The following is a 27,306-nucleotide window of genomic DNA, read 5'->3' on the forward strand; positions in this document are numbered from 1 at the left end:
AAGTGACCCAGTCTTTCAATAAGATATATTACTAGTTTACTGTATACTGCCCTCAGAGAAGCATAAAACTGGTGACAGATATTTTTCAGGAAGAAAGGGAATTTCCAGGTGGCATTCATGGGGGATCTGCTTGGCCATGGGACCACCACTGATTCCAAAACAAAAGTCATAGCCATCAAACAGAAGTGGTCACTCTCCTGTGAAGTAATTGGGAGTTATGGAAACTTCTAGTGAGAGGCTATTTAACACAAATACAATATCTGCTTGCTTCCTTTTCTACATTTCTTTGCCAAAAACATCTAGATCTGCCGAATTTCAAATATTTAATCCAAATCACGGTTAAGGTATGACATGAGTTTAGTAAGGAAGTAAGAGGTAAGTTGGGCTTGAAGTTAAATTAACTCCACTCCATATTTTCCTAAAGCTGTGTTGTCCATGTCCTGGTGACATACTCAGATGTCATGGGTTCTGACCGCATATTTTCAAAAATGCAATATAGAAGAAGCAGGGTGTATGAGACACGGCTGTATCCTCAGCTGAATCACAAGGATTAATATATGTCCGTAGCCAGGAGTCAGATTGGTGAAGACATTTCTGGAATGTTTCATGATAAAATATTCCTCCTTTTCAGTGAATTCCTTTATATTTTTGTGTCCTTCTGCAGCAGAATAATGTACCATCTCAACATCACTTTTAACCTGCTTTCTTCACAGTGACTTCGGTGATAATTTGATTGTCACAGTTTTAACTTCTGTGTACTCCGCCAGTGCATATTCACCACTACAAGGAAAATAATTGTTAGGAAGGGTAGCAGAACTATTGATATCTATATGGGCATCCACAACTAAGAACAAGTCATCAATCATGAACCAACACTGCAGTATTGCTGACTTTACAATACTGCCAGAAACTGCAAATATGAGCTTAATGATGTGTAGCTTGCAGCTCCTGAAATCTGTATCAAGGTCAGCTAAACCATCATGGTCCTGCAGACCTCTCATATCTTTCAGAGAAACCTTAGAGCCCCATTAGGTCAATATGTTACTGCAACCTTAGCATCTTCCTAGCCATCGATGACTGGTCTGCATGTACCAAATGATGGACCTAAAGGGAACCTGTCACCAGGATTTTGTGTATAGAGCTGAGGACATGGGTTGCCAGATGGCCGCTAGCACATCCGCAATATCCAGTCCCCATAGCTCTGTGTGCTTTTATTGTGTAAAAAAAAACGATTTGATACATATGCAAATTAACCTTAGATGTGTCCTGTCCCTGAGATGAGTCCAGCGTGAAGGAGCCCAGCACCGCCCCGCATCCTCAGAATCTCCTCCTTGCTCCCCGACGTCAGAAAGCTAGAGCGCCGTAATCTCGCTATGCGCGAGCTAGCGCATGCGCAGTTCCTTCCCTGAGGCTGATGCCAGCACAGGGAAGGAACACTATGACGACACTGCGCATGCACTAGCTCGCGCATCGCGAGATTACGGCACTCTAGCTTTCTGACGTCGGGGAGCAAGGAGGAGATTCTGAGGATGCGGGGCGGTGCTGGACTCATCTCAGGGACAGGACTCATCTCAGGGTAAATTGCATATGGATCAAATCAGTTTTTTTTTTACACAATAAAAGCACACAGAGCTATGGGGACTGGGTATTGCGGATGTGCTAGCGGCCATCTAGCAACCCATGTCCTCAGCTCTATACACAAAATCCCGGTGACAGGTTCCCTTTAAAGAAAAATAAAGATGTTAAATTGGAACACTCAAAATATATATTTTTCTTATTTTTCTTTTATTGTAACCCATATATGACGTTTATATGAACACGGCAGATCCACAAGTGTCATATACTTTGTAAAATGTAGATGATTACAGAGATTAGATTAAATATATCCAAAATTAGGGACATTCATTTGTTGTAGCCCCTAGTCGGAAATGCAGGTATAGTTACAGTGCATTTATATAATACAGGCATGGGGGAGGCGGAGGCATTGCCAGCCAAATGTTATCTGCCATGGTTTAACCTCCCCGTAACGACACAGAATAGCTTTATCATATGACACGTTCACTACCAATTTCTGCTCATCTTCTACTTAATGGCAATTTTATTTCTTAACTTACAGTTCTCTGCCGTTTCCTGACATCTTGAAGCCTCCAAATGGGGTCTGTGCATGAAGAGCATTGTAACAATTAATCCTGAAAAACAAGTTGTAAGGTAAGTTTACACTGTATAACGGTTCATTCACCCAGCCAACCATGGCAGCTTTACAGACTATAATGGTTCATTTAGACCACATTCACATTACCCTATGTGAGGATATACCCACCAGTAAGATTTTTCATAAAGATATCATAGTATGTAAAAGTACACTTATCTAAATCTACTACTTAACCCCTTAGGCTACTTTCACACTTGCGTTGTTAATTCCGGTATTGAGATCCGGCTATAAAGCCGGCCATTTATTAAACATTACAATACAACAGCTAGGCGGTATAGCAGGCTAAGCTATATTCCGGTGAGCTCCCTCATCAATATTGTAATTATTGTAAAAGTGTTTACAAAAGGAGCCATATACAGTGATCTCTGAAGTTACAATGTTATTTGGTTCTGGGACGACCATTGTAACCTGAGTTCATAACTCTCTGGAAAACCAGTAATTGGTTCCAATGCTAAAAAATGACATCCCGGAATAAGAAAAAATGAAGTAAAATAAGCAGATAACCAAGGCACGTAAACCAAGTCCATTAGTAAAACAGACAGGAATAGATCCTGAAAGCTGTAAATGACTTCTGTGGTGAGGGAAGCAGCTTCTTCAGGGTCTTGCATAGTACATGGATGTACCCAAAAAATAAAATGGTGTCACTGATCAACTGGTGTCCAAAGGAGCAGCTAATCCTGGCACAGAAAAGGGGCAGTACAGGACATTTAGTGCCGCAGAGGAGCTACTAGACAACCAATACAGGTGTTAATTGGCTGGATCTGAGTCTGAGGCATTGTATGTTGAGTCTAGTTTCAGATTACAATTGCCCAGAAAAAGCCATTGTATGTTGAAAATATTTTATCCTGAGGCCATTGTATTTTGAGGGATCATGATATACTGTCAGGGCAATAAATATTGGGACATCAACACAATTCTAACATTTTTGGCTCTATACACCACCACAATGGATTTGAAATGAAACAAACTAGATGTGCTTTACCTGCAGACTGTCAGCTTTAATTTGAGGGGATTTACATCCACATCAGGTGAACGGTGCAGGAATTACAACAGTTTGCATATGTGCCTCCCACTTGTTAAGGGACCAAAAGTAATGGGACAGAAAAATAATCATAAATCAAACTTTCACTTTTTAATACTTGGTTGAAAATCCTTTGCAGTCAATTACAGCCTGAAGTCTGGAACGCATAGACATCACCAGACGCTGGGTTTCATCCCTGGTGATGCTCTGCCAGGCCTCTACTGCAACTGTCTTCAGTTCCTGCTTGTTCTTGGGGCATTTTCCCTTCAGTTTTGTCTTCAGCAAGTGAAATGCATGCTCAATCGGATTCAGGTCAGGTGATTGACTTGGCCATTGCATAACATTCCACTTCTTTCCCTTAAAAAACTCTTTGGTTGCTTTTCAGTATGCTTTGGGTCATTGTCCATCTGCACTGTGAAGCGCCGTCCAATGAGTTCTGAAGCATTTGGCTGAATATGAGCAGATAATATTGCCCGAAACACTTCAGAATTCATCCTGCTGCTTTTGTCAGCAGTCACATCATCAATAAATACAAGAGAACCAGTTCCATTGGCAGCCATACATGCCCACGCCATGACACTACCACCACCATGCTTCACTGATGAGGTGGTATGCTTAGGATCATGAGCAGTTCCTTTCCTTCTCCATACTCTTCTCTTCCCATCACTCTGGTACAAGTTGATCTTGGTCTCATCTGTCAATAGGAAGTTGTTCCAGAACTGTGAAGGATTTTTTAGATGTCATTTGGCAAACTCTAATCTGGCCTTCCTGTTTTTGAGGCTCACCAATAGTTTACATCTTGTGGTGAACCTTCTGTATTCACTCTGGTGACATCTTCTTTTGATTGTTGACTTTGACACACGCCTTCCGGGTCTTTTGGTATTGCTGAGCTCACCGGTGCATTCCTTCTTTTTAAGGATGTTCCAAACCGTTGTTTTGGCCACGCCTAATGTTTTTGCTATCTCTCTGGGTTTGTTTTGTGTTTTCAGCCTAATGATAGCTTGCTTCACTGATAGTGACAGCTCTTTGGATCTCATCTTGAGAGTTGACAGCAACAGATTCCAAATGCAAATAGCACACGTGAAATGAACTCTGGACCTTTTATCTGCTCATTGTAATTGGGATAATGAGGGAATAACACACACCTGGCCATGGAACAGCTGAGAAGCCAATTGTCCCATTACTTTTGGTCCCTTAACAAGTGGGAGGCACATATGCAAACTGTTGTAATTCCTACACTGTTCACCTGATTTGGATGTAAATACCCTCAAATTAAAGCTGACAGTCGGCAGTTAAAGCACAACTTGTTTGTTTAATTTAAAATCCATTGTGGTGGTGTATAGAGCCAAAAATGTTAGAATTGTGTTGGTGTCCCAATATTTAAGGACCTGACTGTATATATTTTTTATATATATATTCCCAAATATGCTATGCTCCAAATTTGCAAATACACACCATACTGTTCCAGACTGCAGGGCGGAGGAGATGCTGAGCGCCTTGTCCAGGCTTTCTGTGAACACTGCAGCGGTCAGTCCATAGTCTGTGCTGTTTGCTCTCTTTATCACTTCCTCTATGCTCTTGAATTTCAGAATGGATAGAACAGGTCCAAAAATCTGCAGTAAACAGACATAATTTATCAGATGGCTTTAAGTCACAATGTAGAGAGTTGTGGCTGTATTACACCAACAGATTATCTGACCAATATCTGCCCAATCAGACCATAGTGTGTATAACAAAAGATCTGTGTGTGTAAACAGCCATCTGACCAATGATTGGTCAGAAAATCTGACAGATAATCTGTTGGTGTAATACGGCCCTTGGGCTGACTGTCCTCCAAGGCCACATTTACGCGGTCAGTATCCGATCAGTGTTTTTCATCAGTATTTGTAAGCCAAAACCAGGAGTGGAAACTACAGAGAACATGTAATGGAAAGACCTGGGCCTCTCCTGGTGGTTGTGGTTAGCAAGTACTGAAGCAAAATGCTGACAGTGTGGAAGTGGCTGCAGGTTCCATAATCAGACAGGTGACCTGCTATTACTACTTGTATTTATGATCTGCTAATCGTTTACTTTGATTTGTAGGGTCAATAAATGATGCAATTCATTGGAGATTTTGTGACCTCTAGCTATTCTTTATTCCAGGAAGTATGATAATTCATTGGAGTATTCTCCAGTTTCATTTATACATTAAAGGTCACTAACTTTTCCAAAAACTTTTGATATGTCATATACCTTATCAAAAGTTTAGATCGGTGGAGGTCGCAGCACTGAGACCTCCACCTATCCCTAGAATGAGGGAGAGGACTCTCGGGCTCACTCTGTCTCACTCCTTGCTCCACGAGACGGTCTCCATAGAAGTATGTCTTCAGTAGAGAGAGAGCACTTTATGCACACACTTCTCTCTCCTCCTTCATTGGAGTCACAGCAATCAGACCCCCACTAATTTAAACTTTTGATGTGTCTTTATGACATATCAAAAGTTTTTGGAAAAGTTTGTGACCCTTTAAGTATGGCAATAAGTGTTAAAGGAAGGCATTATGTAGTGTCCCACTAGGTAAATGTGGGCACTGCACAAGGGTCAATATGGCCACGTTATTCTCCACCTCCTGTGGAACATGGTCATTGTATTTTATATGATGTTTTATGTGATTTTCCCTGTTATCCCCTGTATCAGGCCTGTTAGGGGTAGTTCCTCCTCCTAGACAGTAGAGGGAGCTAGGGAACCCCATGTATATATAATTAGGCTCAGCCAGGAAAGGGGCAGTGCAGTATAGTCCAGGAGGCTAGTGAGTGCTATCTAGCCTGCCTGAGGTTCCTGAGCAAGAGAAGCTCAGAAGTTGCATCCAGGAGAAGAGTTGCCTCCTGAGAGAAACTAATTTCCTACAAAGTATAGTGCAGAGCAAAAGTGATTCCAGACAAACCAGAGAGCTGAAGGGCAGAAGGATCTATTTAAAGCAAGGAGACATATACCTGAGGAAGTTTCCCCTAACCAAGGATAAAGCCATTAATAGGGCATACGGGCCTTGGGATAAAGACAGACAGGATTCTGAGGAAAGTGCAGCCTGATCTGTAAGTGTTTAACCCTCTGAGTATCCTGCAAGAACATTGTGCCTGCCAACTGATGTAAAGCCTGCATGTTATTACTTCTTACCTATGGAACTTTGACCAAAGACTGTATATAGTTAACTGCTTCAGTAAACAGAAGTTTTGGTTCACCACAACATCGTGTTCCTCAATTATTCCTACCATAAATTGGTGTGCCATCGTTACCGGCACTGGCGTCACGAACTTAAAGGGATCTTGCCACTGGCACATTAAAAATCTGCAACATCCAGTGCACCTCACCTACCATCAGGCCTGTTCCCTATACACAGAGAGTATACTGTTAGGAGGCCATAGCCCTCACCGGAGTGACACAGTCTCTTCAAACAACTGAACGACGGTGGTGCTGACCTACACCAATCCGATATTGATGACCTATCCTGAGGATAGTTGAAGAGAAATGGAGAACCGCACTCTGAGAGTTCTGGTGCCAACAAAAGGCTAAATTAGCCACGTTGAATGTAGTAGAGAATGAGGCACTCAGATCATTTGGTTTTGCATTTAAGAGGAGATTTATTATTTATATATTATTTTCATAATCCAGTTGCCCAATTTTCACCAAATTCAAAATAAAGAAAGATGACGAGACGTTTCGGTCTCAGTTGGACCTTCCTCAGCTCCCTGCCGATCACTCCACCTGCCTTACAGATAAAAATGTGACCGCTGAGGAAGGTCTATCTTAGACCGAAACTATCCTGAGGCTAGACCATCAATATTGAACTCCTCCTTGACATCCCCTTTAATTCTTGCCAAACTCTCCTTGCATATCTTTTACTTCCATTTTAGTTAGCAACCAAATGTTCTAAAGAATACATTTGGGGATGGGGTAGTGGCATTTTGCTGTCAGGGGTCCGAGTTTATTTGACTTCCCCAGATGGCCAAGAGTTCTAACTTTGCTATTAATAAATAGGGTAATTTGCATATCCTAGCAATAACCTGTAATTTATAGCTTTCTACTGTAGAAATAAAACACCTTATGGGCATGATCCCACGTGGCATAGATGCTGCAGACTTGCCGCTGTGGATATGCTTGTCATGTACAGTTGCAGCAAAGTAAATGAGATTTTAGGAAGTCCCATCCACATGCTGCGTAGAGTGTCCGCACATAATCTGATATGCGGTACAGAATTTAAGTCCGCAGCATGTCAGTATCATGTCGCGGATATATGCTGCACATTTCATCCTTTGCAATGCAGAAGGTGAAACCTGCGTCAGATCTTCACTGTTTCCACATTAAAATCCGCACTGTTTGGTGCACACTTTGGACAGATCTGCAGAGTTTCTGCTGCAGAATTACATGGAGAAAATTCTGCCTCACAGCAGTATCCACACATGACTTGATGTGCATTGTGGATTTTAAATGTACGGCATGTCAATCTATGGTCCAGTTATCTGCTGAGGATTTCAACATTTGCATTAGGCCTCATGCACACCACAGTTGCTCTGGTCCGCATCCGAGCCACAGTTTTTGCGGCTCTGGTGCGGACCCATTCACTTCAATGGGGCCACAAAAGATGCGGACCGCACTCTGTGTGCTGTCCGCATCCGTTGCTCCGTTCCGTGGCCCCGCAAAAAAAATATAACATGTCCTATTCTTGTCTGTTTTGCGGACAAGAATAGGCATTTCTACAATGGGCCGTCTGGAGGCACACGGGCGGCTTCCGTGTTTTCCGTATCCGCAATTTGCGGACCGCAAAAAACAGAACGGTTGTGTGCATGAGGCCTTACAGAGAGTGAAATCTATTGCAAACCGCAGCATTTGGTGTGGACTTTCCTGCCTCAGTTTTCCATCAGATCCACTGTGGGTTTTCCACTGCAAAAAATCAGCTGTGGACCTGCTACTTGTGGCCATACCCTGGTTCTCTGGAAACAAGAAGCAGAGTGGTAGACGGGTCAGCCAGCCTCCTATTTTTGGAATAATTTGTGCATGCATGTCATCAATTGTTTGACCACCAACTATGGCCATCTTCATTATCTCAGATAACCATCAGACTAAATTACCTCTTCTTTTGCTATCCTCATGTCATCGGTAACTTCAGAGAACACAGTGGGCTTAATAAAAAATCCTCGTTCTCCAACCGCAGAGCCGCCACACTCTAATTTTGCACCTTGATCCTTTCCACTCTGTATATATTCCAACACCTTGTTGAACTGCTCTTCATCAACCTGAGGATTATAGAGACAGATGTGGTCACAGCTGTGGTCTATCTATATCTATCTATCTATCTATCTATCAACCTAATGTATCTTTATCTATCTATCAACCTAATGTATCTTCATCTATCTATCTACCAACCTAATGTATCTTCATCTATCTATCTATCTTAAAGTCCCTTTACACGAGATGACAGCAGGCGATTGTTGGGAAGGAAGCCTTTCTTCCCGGCAATCGCCTGCTCATCATTATCTATCTATCTATCTATCTATCTATCCTTATCTATCCATCTGTCTATCTAACCTTATCTATCTATCTGTCTATTTATCCTTATCTATCTATCTGTCTATCTATCCTTATCTCTCTATCTGTCTATCTAACCTTATCTATCCATCTATCTATCTAACCTTATCTATCTATCTATCTATCTAACCTTATCTATCTATCTATCTATCTATCTATCTATCCTTATCTATCTATCTAACCTTATCTATCCATCTATCTATCTAACCTTATCTATCTATCTAACCTTATCTATCTATCTAACCTTATCTATCTAACCTTATCTATCTATCTATCTATCTATCTATCTATCCTTATCTATCCACCTGTCTATCTAACCTTATCTATCTAACCTTATCTATCTATCTATCTATCTATCCTTATCTATCCATCTGTCTATCTAACCTTATCTATCTACCTATCTAACCTTATCTATCTATTGGTCTATCTAACCTTATCTATCTATTGGTCTATCTAACCTTATCTATCTAACCTTATCTATCTTTCTAGCTATCACTATCTATCAATCCATCTCTGTCTAAAACTATCTATATTTTGGACACTATCAGTTCCAATATAATGTATTGCACATTTTTAAACATCTAGATCCATTATGGCACAAAGCCAACAGTAAAATAGTCAATAATCTGTATCAGGACACAAACTACTAATTAGGTACACCATTGCTTCACGCTTGTACCTGTGGACCCTGTTCCGTTTTAGGGTCAAGAGGATCCCCAAGAAGCCGTCTCTTTGCATAATCCACACTCCTCCTGACAAATTCTGGATACACGGATTCCTCTACAAAGACTCGGGAGGCTGCTGTGCAACACTGGCCTTGATTAAAGAAGGCACCTTGATGAGCACATTCTACAGCCAGTTCCACTGCCAAACAGAAAATTGGGATTCTTAACACAGTTGCATTATCTTTATAAAAAATCAGAGAGATTTAGTATCTGGGGATTTAGTAATTAGAATGACTTAGGCATCATTAAAAAACTAAAAAACGGAGGTACGTGCCTTGAACAATGTTTATTAAGGGTTTTAGACACTTTTGTTCGGAGATGTGGCTTATCTGGAAAAGGGGCAACAATGTGCGCCAAAACTTTGGCACAAAATTCTGCCGTGAATTAATAGGTGATATCAATTTAGACTAAATAGTGTAAAGATTGACAAAATTTATCATCCAGCATAAGCACATTTTTAAACTCTAGTTCAAGACTACACTGTCCAAAATTCGGACAGTATTAGTAAATGCGCCGCAGTGTATAAAATTGTATAAGTGCATTAGTGTGTAAGTAAATTAGAGAAGGGTTTAAGCAATAAGATGTGCGGCCAAAGGTATATGCACGACCCTTATTAGTGCATTTAGAAATTTCTGTCAACTCACAGCGAGTTGATTTCTCGATTAGTTGTAGCAAAATATATATATATTAAGAGTGAAGATTCATTTCAGATCATAGGGCTGTGCAGCTTTAGGGAAATGGGGTACACAGTGAGAATAATTAAGCAATTTCCTAATTTTGTGATTCATTTCCAGCACTGAAGATACATGTGTTCTGTTAAATCAGGGATGCCCAACCTGCGGCCCTCCAGCTGTTGCAAAACTACAACTCCCAGCATTCCTGGACAGCCTACAGCAGGGCATGGTGGGAGTTGTAGTTTTACAACAGCTGGAGTGAGGCAGGTTGAACATCCCTGTGTTAAACTAATGAGAGAGTGAAATCGTTACAAGAGGATATGGGGTTATAAAATGGAAAAAGCAATAAAATTGATTCACAATTCATTACAACTCACAATCAGCATCAGCAAAGACAATGCAGGGGTTTTTCCCCCCGAGTTCCAGAGTGACGCGCTTTAGATTACTTGCAGACGCTGCTCCTTTGATCAGTTTTCCAACCTGGATACAGACGACCACAAATAAGGACACCGTTTAGTTGTCAATACCACTTTTATTTATTACATTTACTTTAGATGGTGCTGTAGCATTGCAAAAGACAGCCATCATTTTTATTATCCAGGACTATGAAATGACCGTTTTCCACCCTAAGGACAGGTCATCAATATCAGATTAGCGAGGGTCCTACACCCAGCACCCGCCAATCAGCTGTTGGAGGAGGCTGCAGTGCTCCTCTGAGCACCATGGCCTCTTCACAGCTTACCAAGCACAGCACCATCCATTGGATAATGGCTGTGCCTGGTATTGCAGCTCAGGCTTATTCACTTGAATGAGCCTGAGCTGCACCTAGCCCATGTGACTGATGAACGTGACGTCACCGGCCTAGGAAGAGGCCACAGCACTCTCTGCAGCGCCTCTTCAAACCGGAGGTGCCAGCAGTCAGACACCCGCCAATCTGATATTGATGACCTATCCTGAGGACAGGCCATCAATACCAAAACACTTTTAGGCTACTTTCACACTAGCGCTCGTCGGTCCGCTCGTGAGCTCCGTTTGAAGGGGCTCACGATCGGACCCGAACGCAGCCGTCCAGCCCTGATGCAGTCTGAATGGAGCGGATCCGCTCAGACTGCATCAGTCTGGCGGCGTTCAGCCTCCGCTCCGCTCGCCTCCGCACGGACAGGCGGACAGCTGAACGCTGCTTGCAGCGTTCGGGTGTCCGCCTGGCCGTGCGGAGGCGTGCGGATCCGTGCGGATCCGTCCAGACTTACAATGTAAGTCAATGGGGACGGATCCGTTTGAAGATGCCACAATATGGCTCAATCTTCAGGCGGATCCGTCCCCCATTGACTTTACCTTGAAAGTCTGGACGGATCCGTACGAGGCTATTTTCACACTTAGCTGTTATATGCTAAAATAATGCAGACGGATCCGTTCTGAACGGAGCCTCCGTCTGCATTATTATGAGCGGATCCGTTCAGAACGGATCCGATCGAACGCTAGTGTGAAAGTAGCCTTAAAGAGGACCTATCAGCATAATGCTGTCATTTTGGTCTTGTATGACAGCCTGGAATGTCAGCTTTCAAACAGGACCAGTTGCATGTTTCTAGCTGCTACTATTCAGGAGATAGCAGCATCTAAAGCAGCCTTCCCCCCTCCATTTTCTCCCTGAGCGCAGCTTCAGGCAGAACAGTTAGCTACTTTCACATTGCCAGAGCTGGACTCGGGGAAAACAGTCAGGTGGTTAAAGGCATTATCCGAAGTGTACAAGATCCCCCCCAATGCCTGGGCCACTTGAATACATTATACTTACCTGCTCCCCGGCACCTGCGTCGCTCCGGATCCCTGCACGACCACCGCTGCTTCTTCGCGTCACGTGGATCAAAACATCTGCGCTGGGGGGGGGTGTTTGGTTGCAGCCAATAGCAGGCTACGACGGTGATGCTCCTACCTAGCGTCACCCACAATGCTAGGGAGTGGGGTAAGTATAATCTATATGAGGGGCCCGGGCACTGGGGGGCATGTTTTAGACTTTGGATAACCACTTTAACCCTTTGTGGCAGAGCAGCTCAATATTTTTAATAAAGACCAATTGAAAAAAAGGAGTTTTAGCCCAACATTAGTAAAATGCAATTATTTAGAAAAAATTGCCGCCAAAGGTGTACATAACCTTTAAAAATCCCGGAAAACCCCTTTAAGAAGAGAGGGACTGGAGCAGTAATAGAATGGCAAAGGCAGAATAGAGGAGGAGTAATACTAGCCTAGTAATACTAAAATTCTAGCCTTTTTCTTTCTTTTCTTTTATTCACCTGAAAAAACCCTCTGACTTAAATAAAGTAAAACTGAAATATGGTGACTTTTGCCCTACATTTGTACTTTTCATTAGGTTAGAACAGGCATCCTCAAACTGCGGCCCTCCAGCTGTTGCAAAACTACAACTCCCAGCATGCCCGAACAGCCTACAGGTATCAGCCTACAACAGGGCATTCTGGGAGTTGTAGTTTTACAACAGCTGGAGGGCCGCAGTTTGAGGATGCCTGGGTTAGAACATGTTGATTCATAGTACATTGCACACATTAGGTCCGTCGTAGCGTTATAATTCCCACAACTTACTTCTGTAGAGCCAGTGAAGGCAACTTTGTCAATGTCAGGGTGGTGAGATATGGCAGACCCAGCCGTGGGGCCATAACCGGGCACAATATTAACTACACCAGGAGGAAACCCAGCCTGCAAAAAAAGGTGTAAATCCCATTTACATCTAACTGTATTGCCCAAACATATCGCAGAAAACAACCATACAATTTACATTCACATGAAACTGTTCTATGTACACAGGTATACACAGATAGTGAAAGGGCTATGCTTATGTATTCTGCCACTGTCATGCTGCAGGGATGTAATGTCGTCTTGTACAGAGCTTACATTGACAAATACTGACATATAGGCCTACCTCTTTAATTAACGACCCCACAAAGAGGGATGTGAGTGGCGTCTGTTCCGCTGGCTTGGCCACCAAAGTGTTTCCGCAGCACAGAGCTGGGGCCATCTTCCAAATCAGCATCAGCAGGGGAAAGTTCCACTGTAAGGATTATAGGCGTTGAAATATGGGATGGTACAATGGCCTGATTTCTCACTATGAGAGCCTATGTTTCCAGAAACGATTTAGGTATTATGCCGTGGATACTCACCGGTGTGATGGCTCCACAAACACCAATAGGCTCATGGACGGTAAAGCAGAGGTAGCTTTCATCTAGAAGAACATGATGATATTTTATGAGCTATTAAAGTCAGCTTGGGAATGCTTGGTGGGAGCTGAAAGCTGCCACCACGTACAGATGTAGCCAAGCTAAAATTGACTCTGATGACAAATGGCACAGTGTTATCTGGTGCCATCTTGTGACAAAAGCCATTGAAATACATTGAAAGAGTTAGTTAACCTTTTTGTGCCTTTTTTTACTTAACGTGTTAATGATCAAGTTAAGTTCGGCTGCATCTATATCTTCATGAAGTGCACTTTTTTATTACACGGCCTGTAGTTCAGTTTTCTACAGCTAGATGGAGTGTTCCTACCATCACAGGAGCCGTAGGAAGAAGGACCTGACTATACTGTTACTATGTGACAACAGTGTTTTTCAGTGATGATAATCATCTCCAACGATAATATGGATACATTCTGCAATAATTGTATGGTAAGAAGAATGATTGTAAATAGGGATGAGCAAATCGACTTTTAACTTCGTTAAAATACTCTATGGAGCGAGTGCTCCGTACAGTATTAGAATGTATTGGCTCCTATAAGCCGAAGTTATTACTTTGCGAACTCTCGCGAGACTTCGGGTAATAACTTCAGAAATTAATTTCTGTAAAAAAAACTTTTGCCGAACTCTGGTTCAGTTCCAAGGTACCACTTTGGCTCATAGGAGCCAATACATTCTAATACTGTACAGAGCGCCCGCTCCATACAGTATTCTAACAAAGTTTTATGTGAATCGACTTTGGATGTTTTATACAAAGTTGATTCGCTCATCCCTAATTGTAAACCATTTACAATGTATCATTATATTATCAGTTCTCCACTGACAAGTATAGCAAAGATATTAAAAGAACCAGTAATACTGGAAATGTTTTTCCACTTGTTGGGGTAATATTAAAATATATTATCAACCACTCTCACTAACCCTGCACTGGAAAGACTTTGAATAAGGAACTGCACAAGGCATACATTATTTGCAGGTATCTCAAAACTGACCTAAAGTAATCAAGTATACATTACAGTCGGCCTCCCTGTTTCAGGGATACCATGTTGGATGTAGACATGTGTGTTTATTGTACTTGGACACTATAAAGGTAAGATTTACTGGAAATCCATAGAGGTGATGGGCAGCATGGTGGTGCAGTGGTTAGCACTGGTGCCTTGCAGCGCTGGGGTCCTAGGTTCGACTCTGACCAAGGACAACATCTGCATGGAGTTTGTATGTTCTTCCTGTGTTTGTGTGGGTTACTTCCAGGTTACTACTTGTGAGCCCCATTGGGGACAGCGAGTCTGTAAAGTGCTGCAGAATATAGTAGTGCTATATAAGTGGGTATAATAAATAAATAAGGTGATATTTTCATATGGGAGTTCTGTTCTCCTGTCCATTATTAAAGCGGTTGCCTACACCTTTTTAAACAGTGGATCTGGCTTCAGAAACTCAAAAAATGTAGGATTATGCGGTGGCTATAACTGGCCACAGAAATAGGCATTCTTTTAGCCTATGCACACTTGCTCATAGGGGGAGTCCGAAGGGAGTTACCCCCTCTAATAACGTCCATAAATTCCTTGGAGCAGAAACAAGACTGACTGCAATTTATAAAATTCTGGCTCCTAAAATCCAGGTTTTCCAAGAAAATAAGGGTAAGTGCATAAGGGCGGCAGGAGTGGTATCAGCAGGGATTATAATAAAATGTTAATTGTATATCACACAAATACACTGAATATTAGGACAGCCCTAGTCGTATATGCATTATAGCAATGCCTCAGCATATAGAAGTCATAAATCAAAAACAAGAACTTACCCACCGGGATTGTCCTTCCCTGTATTTTGTCAGCCCATCCAGCAAAGTAGCGTAGGGTCCGGATACAACCCTCAAGGTCTATGAGGAAGGCATGAAGGAATGGTTTTCCAGTGTCCATTGTTTCTAAAGTCTATAAAATAATAGTTCTGACTATAAGTAAGACTATAGAAATGTCATAAGAAAGGAAATAAACAGCTTATAGGGCTTGTCTTGTCTTTACTCTTTACACAGCCCTTATGGGACAGACCATCAGTAGATTTGGTTTTCAGTAAGATCTCTATGTGGATGACGCCCAGCCAGTGGCATACCGCCAATGGTGGCAGACCACGCGATCGCTATGGGGTCCGTGAGGTTGGGGGGCCCGGCAGGGCTGTATGGCCCCGCCCCCTCATGTTCTAGTCTTATGGCTTACAAGCCGGTTAACACAGCAGCAGAGGAAGGGAGCATCAGTGGTGTACTAAGTGGGGAGCAGTCCGCCCCGGGTGCCAGCTCTCAGGGGGGTGCCAGAAGCAATGAGAGCTTCCATCAATACAGATGGAAGCGCTCATTGCTGGAGCGCTGGGAGCTGGGTCCTGTCACTCACCGCTCAGATCCTCGCGCTCCTCCCCTCGCGGACAGAATGGTGAAGCAGGAAGACTTCTCTCCGCTTCACCATTCAGCCTGCAGGCACAGATCGCGCTGCCGGCCTGTGTGGGCGGAGCCTGCAGCCCAGAAATCTGCATAAGCTCTGCCCACACAGTGCTGCAGAGCGATCTGTGTCTGCAGGGAAGAGAGGACTGTGAGCTTCAGGGACAAGGTGAATAGTTACTGTGTTTTTTTTTGTTTTGTTTTTTAATACAGAGGGGGCCCAGAGGGCTTTATTCCTATGGAGGGGGCACAGAAGGCATTAATACTATGGAGGAGGCACAGAGGGCATTACTAATGTGAAGGGGGCACAGAGGGCATTACTAATGTGAAGAGGGCTCAATGGACATTTCTACTATGGAGGGGGCAAGAGCCAGAGGGCATTACTACAATGAAGGGGACTCAGAGGGCATTATTACTGTGAAGGGGGCACAGTGGGCATTATTACTGTGAAGGGGGCACAATGGGCATTATTACTATGAAGGGGGCACAATGTGGATTATTACTATGAAGGGGGCACAGTGGGCATTATTACTGTGAAGGGGCACAACGGAGATTATTGCTGTTAAGGGGGCACAATGGGGATTATTACTGTGAAGGGGGCACAAAGAGGGCATTACAACTGTGAAAGGAGCATAGAGAGGGCATAACTACTGTGAGGGGGCACAATGTGGGCATAACTACTGTAAGAGGGGACAATGTGGGCATAACTACTGTGAGGAGGCACACATCTGTACAAAACTACTGTGAAGGTTGTACAATGAGGGCAATACTACTGTGAGGGAGTACAATTTTTTTAAATGATTGGGGGGGGGGGGGGGTGCCAGAGAAAGGACCCGTCCTGGGTGCCAAACACCCTAGGCACGCTACTGGGGAGCATCATCCTATCTGAACTCTGGCGCGGCAGGCGCGTGCTTCCTGGTTGCCAGCGCCACTACAGGGATGTGAAGCAGGTGCCAAGAGAAGTTTCTATATTGCCTTCCCAGTGTCTGACTCTGTGACCACCACGTTGGTTGATTCAGGGAGTAAAGACAAAACAAAATACTTCAAGATAATGAGATGCCAACTAATGGATCACCAGAATATTCATATTGTTACACAAAAGGGGTAATCCATTTGTATTTATAAAACATAACTTTTATTACTTTAAAATAAAATAAATAGCCCTAGAAATAACTGATGAAAATATAAAATTGAATCAAGTAGGAACGGCGGCACTCAAAATATCTTTAGTCCTACCGTTTTTCTTGTCATATGATACAAATACTTCAAGGAACTTTAAGAAAATTTGTAGGAACTATAGTGCCGAGCGGCACTCAAAACATCATTAGTCCTACCACATTGTTGATTGGTTCCAAGGTGCAGTCGTTGTCCTGAGGGACGAAGTGATTCTTCCCAAATGATGTCCAAGATGCTGCAAAAAATAACGGGGACGGGTGCAATATATCCCTCTTGTCGTCCCATACTGTGGCTACCAGGCAAGCCCTAACCACTAAGAATAAGAGCAGCTTAACCACAGGGCACTCATCCTTAAAAGGGCGACCCCGTCCGGAACCTTTCCCTCAAATACTGGCCCTAAAACATGATAGCCATCTATTATCTGAGGGGTGTCATCAAGCTATATAAGTAGGTGCAGTATATTCTTCTACTGTCACCTCCTGACCCTTACTCTTTCAATTGAGGTTGCCATATTAGGGAACCTCAATCTATGAGCTTATTTTTTTTTTATATTTTTTTTTCCCACATATAGCCCAATTGTGTCTTTTGCCCAATTTCCTTCTATTCCCCTGATGAGTTTTTCTTAAATTGAAAAGTGAAACGTGCATGTAGGGAAGAGGGTAAGGTTGTTTTGGGCCATTATTTGAGGGAAAGGTTCCGGACGGGGTCACTCTTTTAAGTGAGTGCCCTGTGGTTAGGCTGCACTTATTCTTAGTGGTTAGGGCTTGCCTGGTAGCCACAGTATAGGGCGACAAGAGGGATATATTGCACCCGTCCCTGTTATTTTTTGCAGCATCTTGGACATCATTTGGGAAGAATCACTTTGTTCCCCAGGACAACGACTGCACCTTGGAACCAATCAACAATGTGGTAGGACTAATGATGTTTTGAGTGCCGCTCTGCACTATAGTTCCTACTAATTTTTTTAAAGTTCCTACTTGATTCAGTTTTATATTTTCATCCGTTATTTCTAGCGCTATGTATTTTATTTAAAAATAATAGAATAGCCTTAGGGGAGGGAGCTGTGAACCATGGCCTCTGTCTGTTGTATATATATATATATATATATATATATATAATTTTATATATATATATATATATATATATACATATATATATACACACACACATACACATTTGTCTATGGGGGACATTCTGTGTCTGTAGGAGGGTTGCTGCTATTAGAGCCATACAGCAAACCTCCTCCCCATGTGTATTTATATATATATATATATATATATATATATATATATGTATATACGCATACACTAGTACAATAATTGTACTTTATATTTGGGTGGGGGCCCGGTTCCGAGATTTGCTATGGGGCCTCTCAATTTCTATGTATGCCCTTGAACCCAGCTATGTATCTCTTGCCATGATATCACTCCAGCACTACTACAAAACACAAGTGACTGTGTCTAACATCATGTCCTCTCTCTACCTGAAACTGAATCTCTCAAAAACGTATCTTTCCCCGATCTACTAACCTATCTAAACCTGATATTTCGGTCTGTGGTACTATCATAACCTCTGGGCAGCATGCTTGCTGTCTTGGGGTTATGTTTGACTCAGATCTTTCCTTTCTTCCCCATGTCTTCCCATCAAGAACATCTCCAGAATTCCCCCTTTTCTCATCGTGAAAACATCCAAAACTCTTGATTCATTCTTGTCTTGACTACTGTAACTCATTACTAATCGGTATTCCCCTCACTAAACTCTTTCCCCTTCAGTCTGTCCTAAGTGCAGCAGCCAGACTCATCTTTTTGTCCAACCTCTACACCGATGCCTCTAGCCTGTGCCAGTCACTGGTATCCCATCTACCACAGAATACAGTTCAAACTCCTCACCATCATCCACAAAGCTCTCCACAGTGCTGCACCTCCATACATCTCCTCCCTCATTTCCTATTACCACCCTACTTGTGCTCACTGGTCTGCCAATGGTCTAAGATTAACATCCCGCATAATTCTAACTTCTCACTCCTGTCTTTAAGACTTCTCTTGAGTTGCACCTGCCCTCTGGAACACACTGCTCTGGACAATCAGGTTAATGCCCAACTTCCTTAGCATTAAACGTGCCTTAAAACCACATCTTTTCAGGCAGGCTTATCATGTTCCCTAAACTAACTCTTCCCCATTTACCCTCTGCCCCTCATTCTTCAGAACCGAACAGCTTCATCCAAAACTAATCCCCACACTCAATACTCTATTTAGTACAAAGATGGCTGCACCACTTTAGAAAACAATCAATTTTACCTTTTGTGTCACCCCTATATTCTCTTAGACTGTACGCTTTTGCGAGCAGGACCCTCACCCCAAGTATTTCAGTTGTACATTAGTCTGTAATTCTGTGATGCCTATTCTGATTTTTACATGTACCCCCTTTACATGTAGCCTTTTCAGGGCTTGAAGGGGCTGTCTCACTTCAGCAAACTGCATTTGTCATGTAGACAACGTTAATACACTGCACTTACTAATGTATTGTGATTGTCCATATTGCCTCCTTTGCTGGCTTGATTCATTTTTTTCATCACATTATACACTGATCATATCCAGGGGTTACGACCATCCTGCAATCCGGCAGTGGTGGCCATGCTTGCACACTATACAAAAAAGAGTCGGCCTATGCGCACTCCCATGGTCTAAGATACCAGAGAAGCTGGCTCTTTGTCCTTTAGTGTGCAAGCACGGCCACCGCTGCTAGATTGCAGGGTGGTAGTAACCCCTGGATATGAGCAGTGTATAATGTGATGGAAAAATTAATCCAGCCAGCAAAGGGGGCAATCACAATACATTAGTAAGTGCCTTGTATTAACTTTGTCTGCATGATAAATGCCAAATGCTGAAGTAAGATAACCCCTTTAAAGTCTATGAACACATTTGGGGACACTTTTCTAATTATTGCACTCTACTAATTTCAGGCTAAAAATAATTTTTTCAATTGTTCATTATTAAAATATTTCAACAGCTCTACTTTCCTCTACCGTAGAGATGACTAAATCCATTCTATCAATTCGGAATTTCTTCCAAATTTCAAGAGGGGGAGAATAATCCACTGGAAAAAAGACACAGAAGTCAGTTTCCCTTGCAAAAGGACAAAATTACTAGGAGACCACCTAGTATGCATGAGGAGTATTGTAATCTAGCCAACGCTGCTCTGAATTTCTTGTAAGAAATAAATGCAAATTAGCATATCTTACTTCTACTGGCACCAGAAGCATAGAGTTCTTTACTTTTAGGAAGAAAAGCTAATTTGAATATCTTTCCCAGAAACCCAAAGGAATGAAAATTGGTTTTCCTTTATGAAAGAGCACTAATTGAGCATTTCAAGGCTACCACTAAGGGAAAATCTTATTATGAAAAAGAACTGATTCAACTGATTTTACCCTGATGGTGGCCTCAAACTATTCAATCAGTGATTTTTCATAAAGGAAAGACAGTTTGCATATGTGTTTTTGGAAAAGATATTAAAATTATCTCTTCTTCCAAAAAACAAACAAAAAAAAACACTAAAGCCAGTTTCAGATGAGCAAGTTCACTGCGAGAAACACGCTCTGTTTGGGATTCTGCTCTTGTAATGGGACCTCATGGCATTATAATGGGCAAGTTTCTCTTGAGATTCTCAGTTTTCTTGTCCTTCTGGAAGGAGAACTGACTTGTATGTCTTTTCTAGTGGAGTACGTTTTCTCCCTCCCTCTCTCCCTAATAATGATTTAGCCATAATGAGCGTAAGAACTACAGATCGAGCCATCTGAGCAGCTTTCTGACAGAATCAATGTGAAAGAGAAAGCAGCACTGAAAATGATAGCTGTGGAGGAGAAAAGGGATGTTGTCTTTTTTTAATAAAGAGCAAAGTATACATAAGTTTCAGCTAAATCCTATTGCTATAGAATATCCCTTGCAACATCTTATAACCAAAAGTCAATATAATAACATTCTATAGCTAAAACTTAGTATGTAAAGAATTCTCTTACAGCCAGAATAACTCTGTCTCGCTCCAAAAGGTCCGCCAGCTTGTGAAGAAGCTTCCCCCTGCCACTGGCATCCAGTCTCCTCCATGGGGACCCCTTATGAAACGCTGTTTTTGCTGCTTCAACTGCTTTGTCCACATCTGCCTGTTGAAGATACCAAAAATGCTGCCTTTCTAGTTGCTCACAAAACATTAGGAGCCTAAGGGACAATTATTTGAAGCAAACATTTGTAAAAATGTTAATTCCTGATGATTGGCCCTTGTAAAGATGCCACAAATGCTCATTTTTATGCAGCACCAACAATCCTTGCTTGTCTGCAGTACACCACACTGTGTAAACAGGGGATGTGCCGCTAGCATTATGCAAAGTAAGTGGTGGACGGGCGATCATAACAATAATCCCTCTGCCCTTTTCACTTTGCATTGGACCATGTGCAAGAAACCGTTAAACAAATGCCTTGTATATCATCGATCAGTGCTAGTTATTGTCCCAGAATCAGCTGTGTAACAGGACCCTCAGCCTTTAACATTTGTCTGTGAGTATGCTTGTATTTATAGGCACACTTGGTTCATGCCTATAAAGGGGTATTCTGGTTTTAGTAAATAAATAATGAAAACTTTCTGTATCAATTCTTGAAGATAATCAAGATCTTTACCATTCAATGGTAACTTCCAGTGGATAAAATGTTTGCATTTCATGATATAAAAAAATAGAATGTATTTGCTGAAACCAAACAACACCTTTAAAGGGTTCCTGTCACCCCCCAAAAGTCATTATATATTTTTTTGTCTAATTAAAATCCGTATACTGCGCTTTTTCAATATATAGTGCTCGTACCCTTTTCTGTTTGCTAGTTTCTTTAAAAACGGCACTTTTATAATATGTAAATTACCTCTCTACCAGCAAGTAGGGCGTATACTTGCTGGTAGCCACCGCATCCTCCTTTCAAAAAAACGCCCCCTCCTCCTGCTGATTGACAGGGCCAGCGAGTGCTCTCCTCCTCCGGCTGGTCCTGTCTGCAATTCAAATCCCGCGCCCGCACCTCATTCGGCGCAGGCACTCTGAGAGAAGGACGCTCGCTTCCCCAGCACTTCCTCAGTGCGCCTGCGCCGATGACAGAGAAGAAAGAGAAGACTTCATCGGCGCAGGCGCACTGAGGAAGTGCTGAGGAAGCGAGCGTCCTTCTCTCAGAGCGCATGCGCCGAATGAGGTGCGGGCGCGGGATTTGAATTGCAGACAGGACCAGCCGGAGGAGGAGAGCACTCGCTGGCCCTGTCAATCAGCAGGAGGAGGGGGCGTTTTTTTGAAAGGAGGATGCGGCGGCTACCAGCAAGTATACGCCCTACTTGCTGGTAGAGAGGTAATTTACATATTGTAAAAGTGCAGTTTTTAAAGAAACTAGCCAACAGAAAAGGGTAAGAGCCCTATATATTGAAAAAGTGCAGTATACGGATTTTAATTAGCCTACAAAAAAAAGACTTTTGGGGGGTGACGGGAGCCCTTTAAGACTCACCTGTTGGTGGCATAAAACAAGTTGCAGAAGTCAGCATAATATAAATACCTGGAACAGTAACTTGTTAATTAACTTCCTACAAGATTGACTGTAGGAAATGTGTGTGAGCACAGGGACCAATGTTTTTATTTATTTTTTTACTCAAAAATACTGTGCCCTACAATCCCTACAATACTGTGCCCTATGACACCTGATCAGCTGGTATAGAGTAGCTCTGGCAATGACTCAATATCAAAATCCTGGAACACCCTCTACCTAAAGGTTCCTGAATATAACTGATATAGAAAAATAACATTTGTAGACTGATAGGTAGAACGTGATGATTGCTGCATTCTCACCTGCAGTTTTGAGGCAGTTTTTTGTTTCAGATTTTAAAACTGCAGCACTTTAGAAAGATTCTACTTTTCTTTTTTTGTATCCATTCCTAGTTTGGGTTTCAAAAACTGCATCAAAACAGGCACCAAAGGTGGTGGCGGCCCCTTGGCACATGTCCCTTGTGGTTTTTGTCCTTGCCACACAGTCTATAGGATAGGCTGATGTATCTCTTGCTCTCAGAGGTACTCCAGCTCGGTTCTTCAAGAGTGTTTTGGCAATGAGCAACCATGAACAAAGCTAAACTGTTCTACGTTACCAGACGTCTGTATTCCACTCTAAGCTGATTCTCTATCCAAGTGCTGATTTGTATCATGGATAAAAGGAGAGAACTGAATACAGTTGACATGTGCAATTGAAAACTGAGAGCTGATCTGTCCCTGGAGAGCATGGCTGTTTCTCCGAGAGGTAAAAGTACCTTTGTGTTATTAAAAAACATACAAGCACATTAAGCGAGAATGACGGCTCGCCGCCACATTATGATCTGGCTCCTACTCGTCATATTTCCTTTATTAATCTCCTTGAAAATTAGTCAAGGGATGACCATGTTCAAAGAATTATGTTAGTGCTCTTCAACTTAGTAGATGCCCTCTCATCATTCTCAACAAACTACAGTATATGTCAGAACAGTAATAGGGTCTATGTGGATTAAGATGGCATGTGTACCAAAAATAAATTCAATTTAGAATAAATCCTTGGTCAAGACCATAAATTTATTTCTTCCTACTCCAAAACTTTATTCACCTGAGCTTCCGTAAGGCACAGATCTCAAACTTTCTTCCCACAAGCTCTTCCATGTCACAACACCTGCACAGAGTGGTCTCATAAATGCCTTGTCATCTGTGAAAGCTAGATATTACAAGATCCGGCAGCGGGGGTATTTATTTATACAGATGAAACCGCTCTGAGCAGAGGCTAACAGTCTGGAAGCAGGTGGGAAGAGATCCTGGGAATTCTGCTGGGAAACCATACAGGGGTTGTCCAACATCTGAAAATGAAAACAGCAGCAAATGCTCTTTTCGTAATGATATAAAAAACAATAGTCACCTCTTTAACTCCCTATCAATCCTGCGCAGGCGCTCTAGAGGACCCCTGTTCTTTCTTTACAAGCAGGCAGCATGTGAATCAGTGTTTTCTAGTGTTTATTTTATAGCATATAAAACATTGTGCATCAAACCTTTAAGCTATCTTTGTATGTAGTTAGACTGTTGTAGATACTCACCACTTTTAGCTCCAGGTAGTCAAGCTGGCAGCTCATATCCTCTAGTGCACGGGAGCTGTTGGCCAACATTGGGTAAAAATCTATGCTTTTATTGAAAATGATTCAGCATAACTTGGATTTAACTTTTGTTATAGTCCCTGTTGTTTCTGAGTTTAGGAGTCCAGTGGGTGGTCCTAATCGGTGACTGACCGCTATCTCTGTTTCAGTGTGCATACATAGATATCGAAGACACAGTTCATTTCACTACTCGATAAAATTTCGATGCTCTATTGTAAAGTCATTAAAAACGTAATACAATGTAGTCCATTACGTCTACGCGTTTCACACTCTTCTGGGTTCTTGTTTACGGCTTGTAAAACAAATTGTGCATCATAATTTCAAAACTACAATGGATCTATTGTTATGCTCTTCAAAGAGCACAGGGGTGCAAGCAAAAACCTGGAGAGGAAGCTGGAGTTTTTGTTTGCAACTCCCTGTTCTATGAAGAGCATAATGATAGATCCATTGTGGTTTTAAAATTATGATGCACAATTTGTTTTACCCAGAAGAGTTTGAAACGCGTAGATGTAAAGACAACGTATTATGTTTTAATGGCTTAACAATGAAGGATCAAAATTTTATCAAGCGATGAAATTACTTGTGTCTTCGATATCTATGTATGCACACAGTCACTGATTAGGACCACCCACTGGAATCCTAAGCTTAGAAACAGCAGGGACTTTAACAAACGAAATCCAAGTTAGGGCTCATGCACACGGCCATATGTATTTTGCAGTCCGCAAAAACGGATCCACAAAAAATATGGATGACGTCCGTGTGCATTCTGTATTTTGCGGAACGGAACAGCTGGCCCCTAATAGAACAGTCCTATCCTTGTCCGTAATGCAGACAATAATAGGACATGTTCTATTTCTTTGTGGAACAGACATACAGAAATGGAATGCACACGGAGTAACAATTTTTTTTGCGGACCCATTGAAATGAATGGTTCTGCATACGGTCCCCTAAAAAACGGAACGGACACGGAAAGAAAATATGTTTGTGTGCATGAGCCCTTATACCAAATCTTTTCCTATAAAACCATAGATTTTTAGCCGCCTCTGGCCAACAGCTTCTGTGCACTAGAGCATACGAAAATACTGAAATTTTTCCCATCTGCGAGACCAGATATGATCTGTACAAACTAGGGCTGCAGTAAACGATTATTTTAGTAATCAAGTATTTTATTGATTATTTTTTACGATTAATCAAGTACTCTAATAAGAAAAAATTAATTAATAGACTGTTTTCCTTTATAAAAACTCCTAAGACCCCCTGCCATCAGTCCCCAACCCTCTTCGTTCCCCCCTGTGCGAACAGTCCAAGTGCATCAGTTCCCCCAGTGCCATCAGCTCCACTATCCCCCAGAGCCATCAGCTCTTTTCCGCCAGTGCCTTCAACTCTCACAGCGTCACACAGCGTCGAGTCATAGTGCGCGCTTACGTGCACTATGACCTGACGATGTGTCAGGATCCAGTGCAGCACGATACGGGCCGGCAGGTGACCACGGAGCGGTAAGTAATAGCACTCCGTGGTAACATGACACAAACGAATCCTCGATGCAAGAAATTTGCATCGATGATTTTTTTGTGTCGAATTACTCGATTCAATCGAGTAATTGTTTCAGCCCTAGTACAGACTACCGCTATATCCACAACTTAACTCATAAAGGGCAGTAGTATTCATAAAACGTAACTTTTACTATAAAGCCAATAAAAATGGAAGAAGTAATGGTACATTCCCCTCTTCGCATCGGCCCCACACAAACAGACGCCTATTATTCTAAACCCCAGTCAGATATCAATATCTCTTACCAGTGAAGAAACAGCAAAGTGTAGACATGACTTGTATCGGGAGGAGGCAATCAATCAGACGTTTGTACGATCTTGATTCCGGCAGGTTCTCTCTCACCCCCCAGTATAAAAAGATGGGGTACTGGAGTAGCTCACCTGTCGCGGTAACACACCTTGCCCTAATCGTAGAGTCAGAGTGTAGGGACACATACGTCCTTTTTTAAGCACATCTTTATAGTTTTCTGTGCACTCTTTACTATCTCTAGTGGTTGGGTTCTAGTACCCCTTGTTCTTTTATCTGTATCTCTACAACAAAATACACACTGACTCTACGATTAGGGCAACGTGTGTTACCGCGACAGGTGAGCTACTCCAGTACCCCATCTTTTTATACTGGGGGGTGAGAGAGAACCTGCCAGAATCAAGATCGTAGAAACGCCTCATTGATTACAAGTCATCCCACTACAAGTCATGTCTACACTTTGCTGTTTCTTCACTGGTAAGAGATATTGATATCTGACTGGGGTTTAGAATAATAGGCGTCTGTTTGTGTGGGGCCGGTACGAAGAGGGGAATGTAGCATTACTTCTCCCATTTTTATTGGATTTATAGTAAAAGTTACGTTTTATAAATACTACTGCCCTTTATGAGTTAAGCACTAGAGTATACGAATTCCTGTAATAGTTTAATTGCATACATAGGAAGCTGTCAATTATTATGTAGAACCGCCCACTTGACTCTTAGGTATAGTAAGAGCAGTGACTGAAATGAATAAAATACAAGTCCCACTAAATATTTTCTCACATAACTATACATAATTCTGCTGTATACCATGATGACTGCAGATCTGAAACCAGAGGTTCCCTTCAGGGTGACTTGAGGAAGGATTGCAGCTCATGAAAAGGACTTAGCAAACATGATGTCATACTGGGTTTTTTTGAGAGTCAGGGTCTTCTCTCTCTCACCTTGTCTGCCTCCTGCACATCGCAGATCTTCTTGCCGGAAGCTGGGTTATACACAGGGAAGGTTTTTCCGCTCACTGATTGATGCCACTCATTGTTAAGAAATATCTGGATGAATAAACAGACATAACAGCCCTTTAAATACTGTGTATCAATATATAGCATAGAAAGATGTGTGATAATCAGATATATGTCATATACTACAAACAATCATAAGGCAGCGCTGCTTACACTAATGAATGATAATATTAGATTAGCAGTAATATAACACAACGGGGGACATTTATTAAAGCTTTTACGCCACCATTGTGGTGCACGCCATAATTAACGACTTTTCCAGCTTCTCGACACTTTTCTGAAGTGG

The 27,306-nt window shown here is 42.2% G+C and overlaps 1 protein-coding gene across 2 annotated transcripts in view; it reads right to left on the bottom strand.

Annotated features, from left to right (window-relative positions):
* Positions 1-653: 653 nt before the first annotated feature.
* ALDH1A3 (aldehyde dehydrogenase 1 family member A3) overlaps positions 654-27,306 on the bottom strand; it is a 32,919-nt gene continuing 6,266 nt past the window's right edge. The window contains exons 2-13 of one of the 2 annotated variants that reach the window (XM_044279410.1): positions 26,946-27,050; positions 21,045-21,185; positions 15,227-15,356; positions 13,360-13,421; positions 13,122-13,250; positions 12,785-12,898; positions 10,570-10,672; positions 9,473-9,657; positions 8,337-8,501; positions 4,689-4,846; positions 2,115-2,189; positions 654-780 (exon numbers count right to left, since the gene is read on the bottom strand). In XM_044279410.1, the coding sequence (XP_044135345.1) occupies positions 708-780; positions 2,115-2,189; positions 4,689-4,846; positions 8,337-8,501; positions 9,473-9,657; positions 10,570-10,672; positions 12,785-12,898; positions 13,122-13,250; positions 13,360-13,421; positions 15,227-15,356; positions 21,045-21,185; positions 26,946-27,050 (1,440 nt within the window). In that variant the 3' untranslated portion in view covers positions 654-707. The remainder of the gene's footprint in view (positions 781-2,114; positions 2,190-4,688; positions 4,847-8,336; positions 8,502-9,472; positions 9,658-10,569; positions 10,673-12,784; positions 12,899-13,121; positions 13,251-13,359; positions 13,422-15,226; positions 15,357-21,044; positions 21,186-26,945; positions 27,051-27,306) is intronic. The other variant, XM_044279411.1, reaches the window with a different exon arrangement.

Source organism: Bufo gargarizans, chromosome 2 (genome assembly GCF_014858855.1).
Source record: "Bufo gargarizans isolate SCDJY-AF-19 chromosome 2, ASM1485885v1, whole genome shotgun sequence".
Taxonomy (NCBI): domain Eukaryota; kingdom Metazoa; phylum Chordata; class Amphibia; order Anura; family Bufonidae; genus Bufo; species Bufo gargarizans.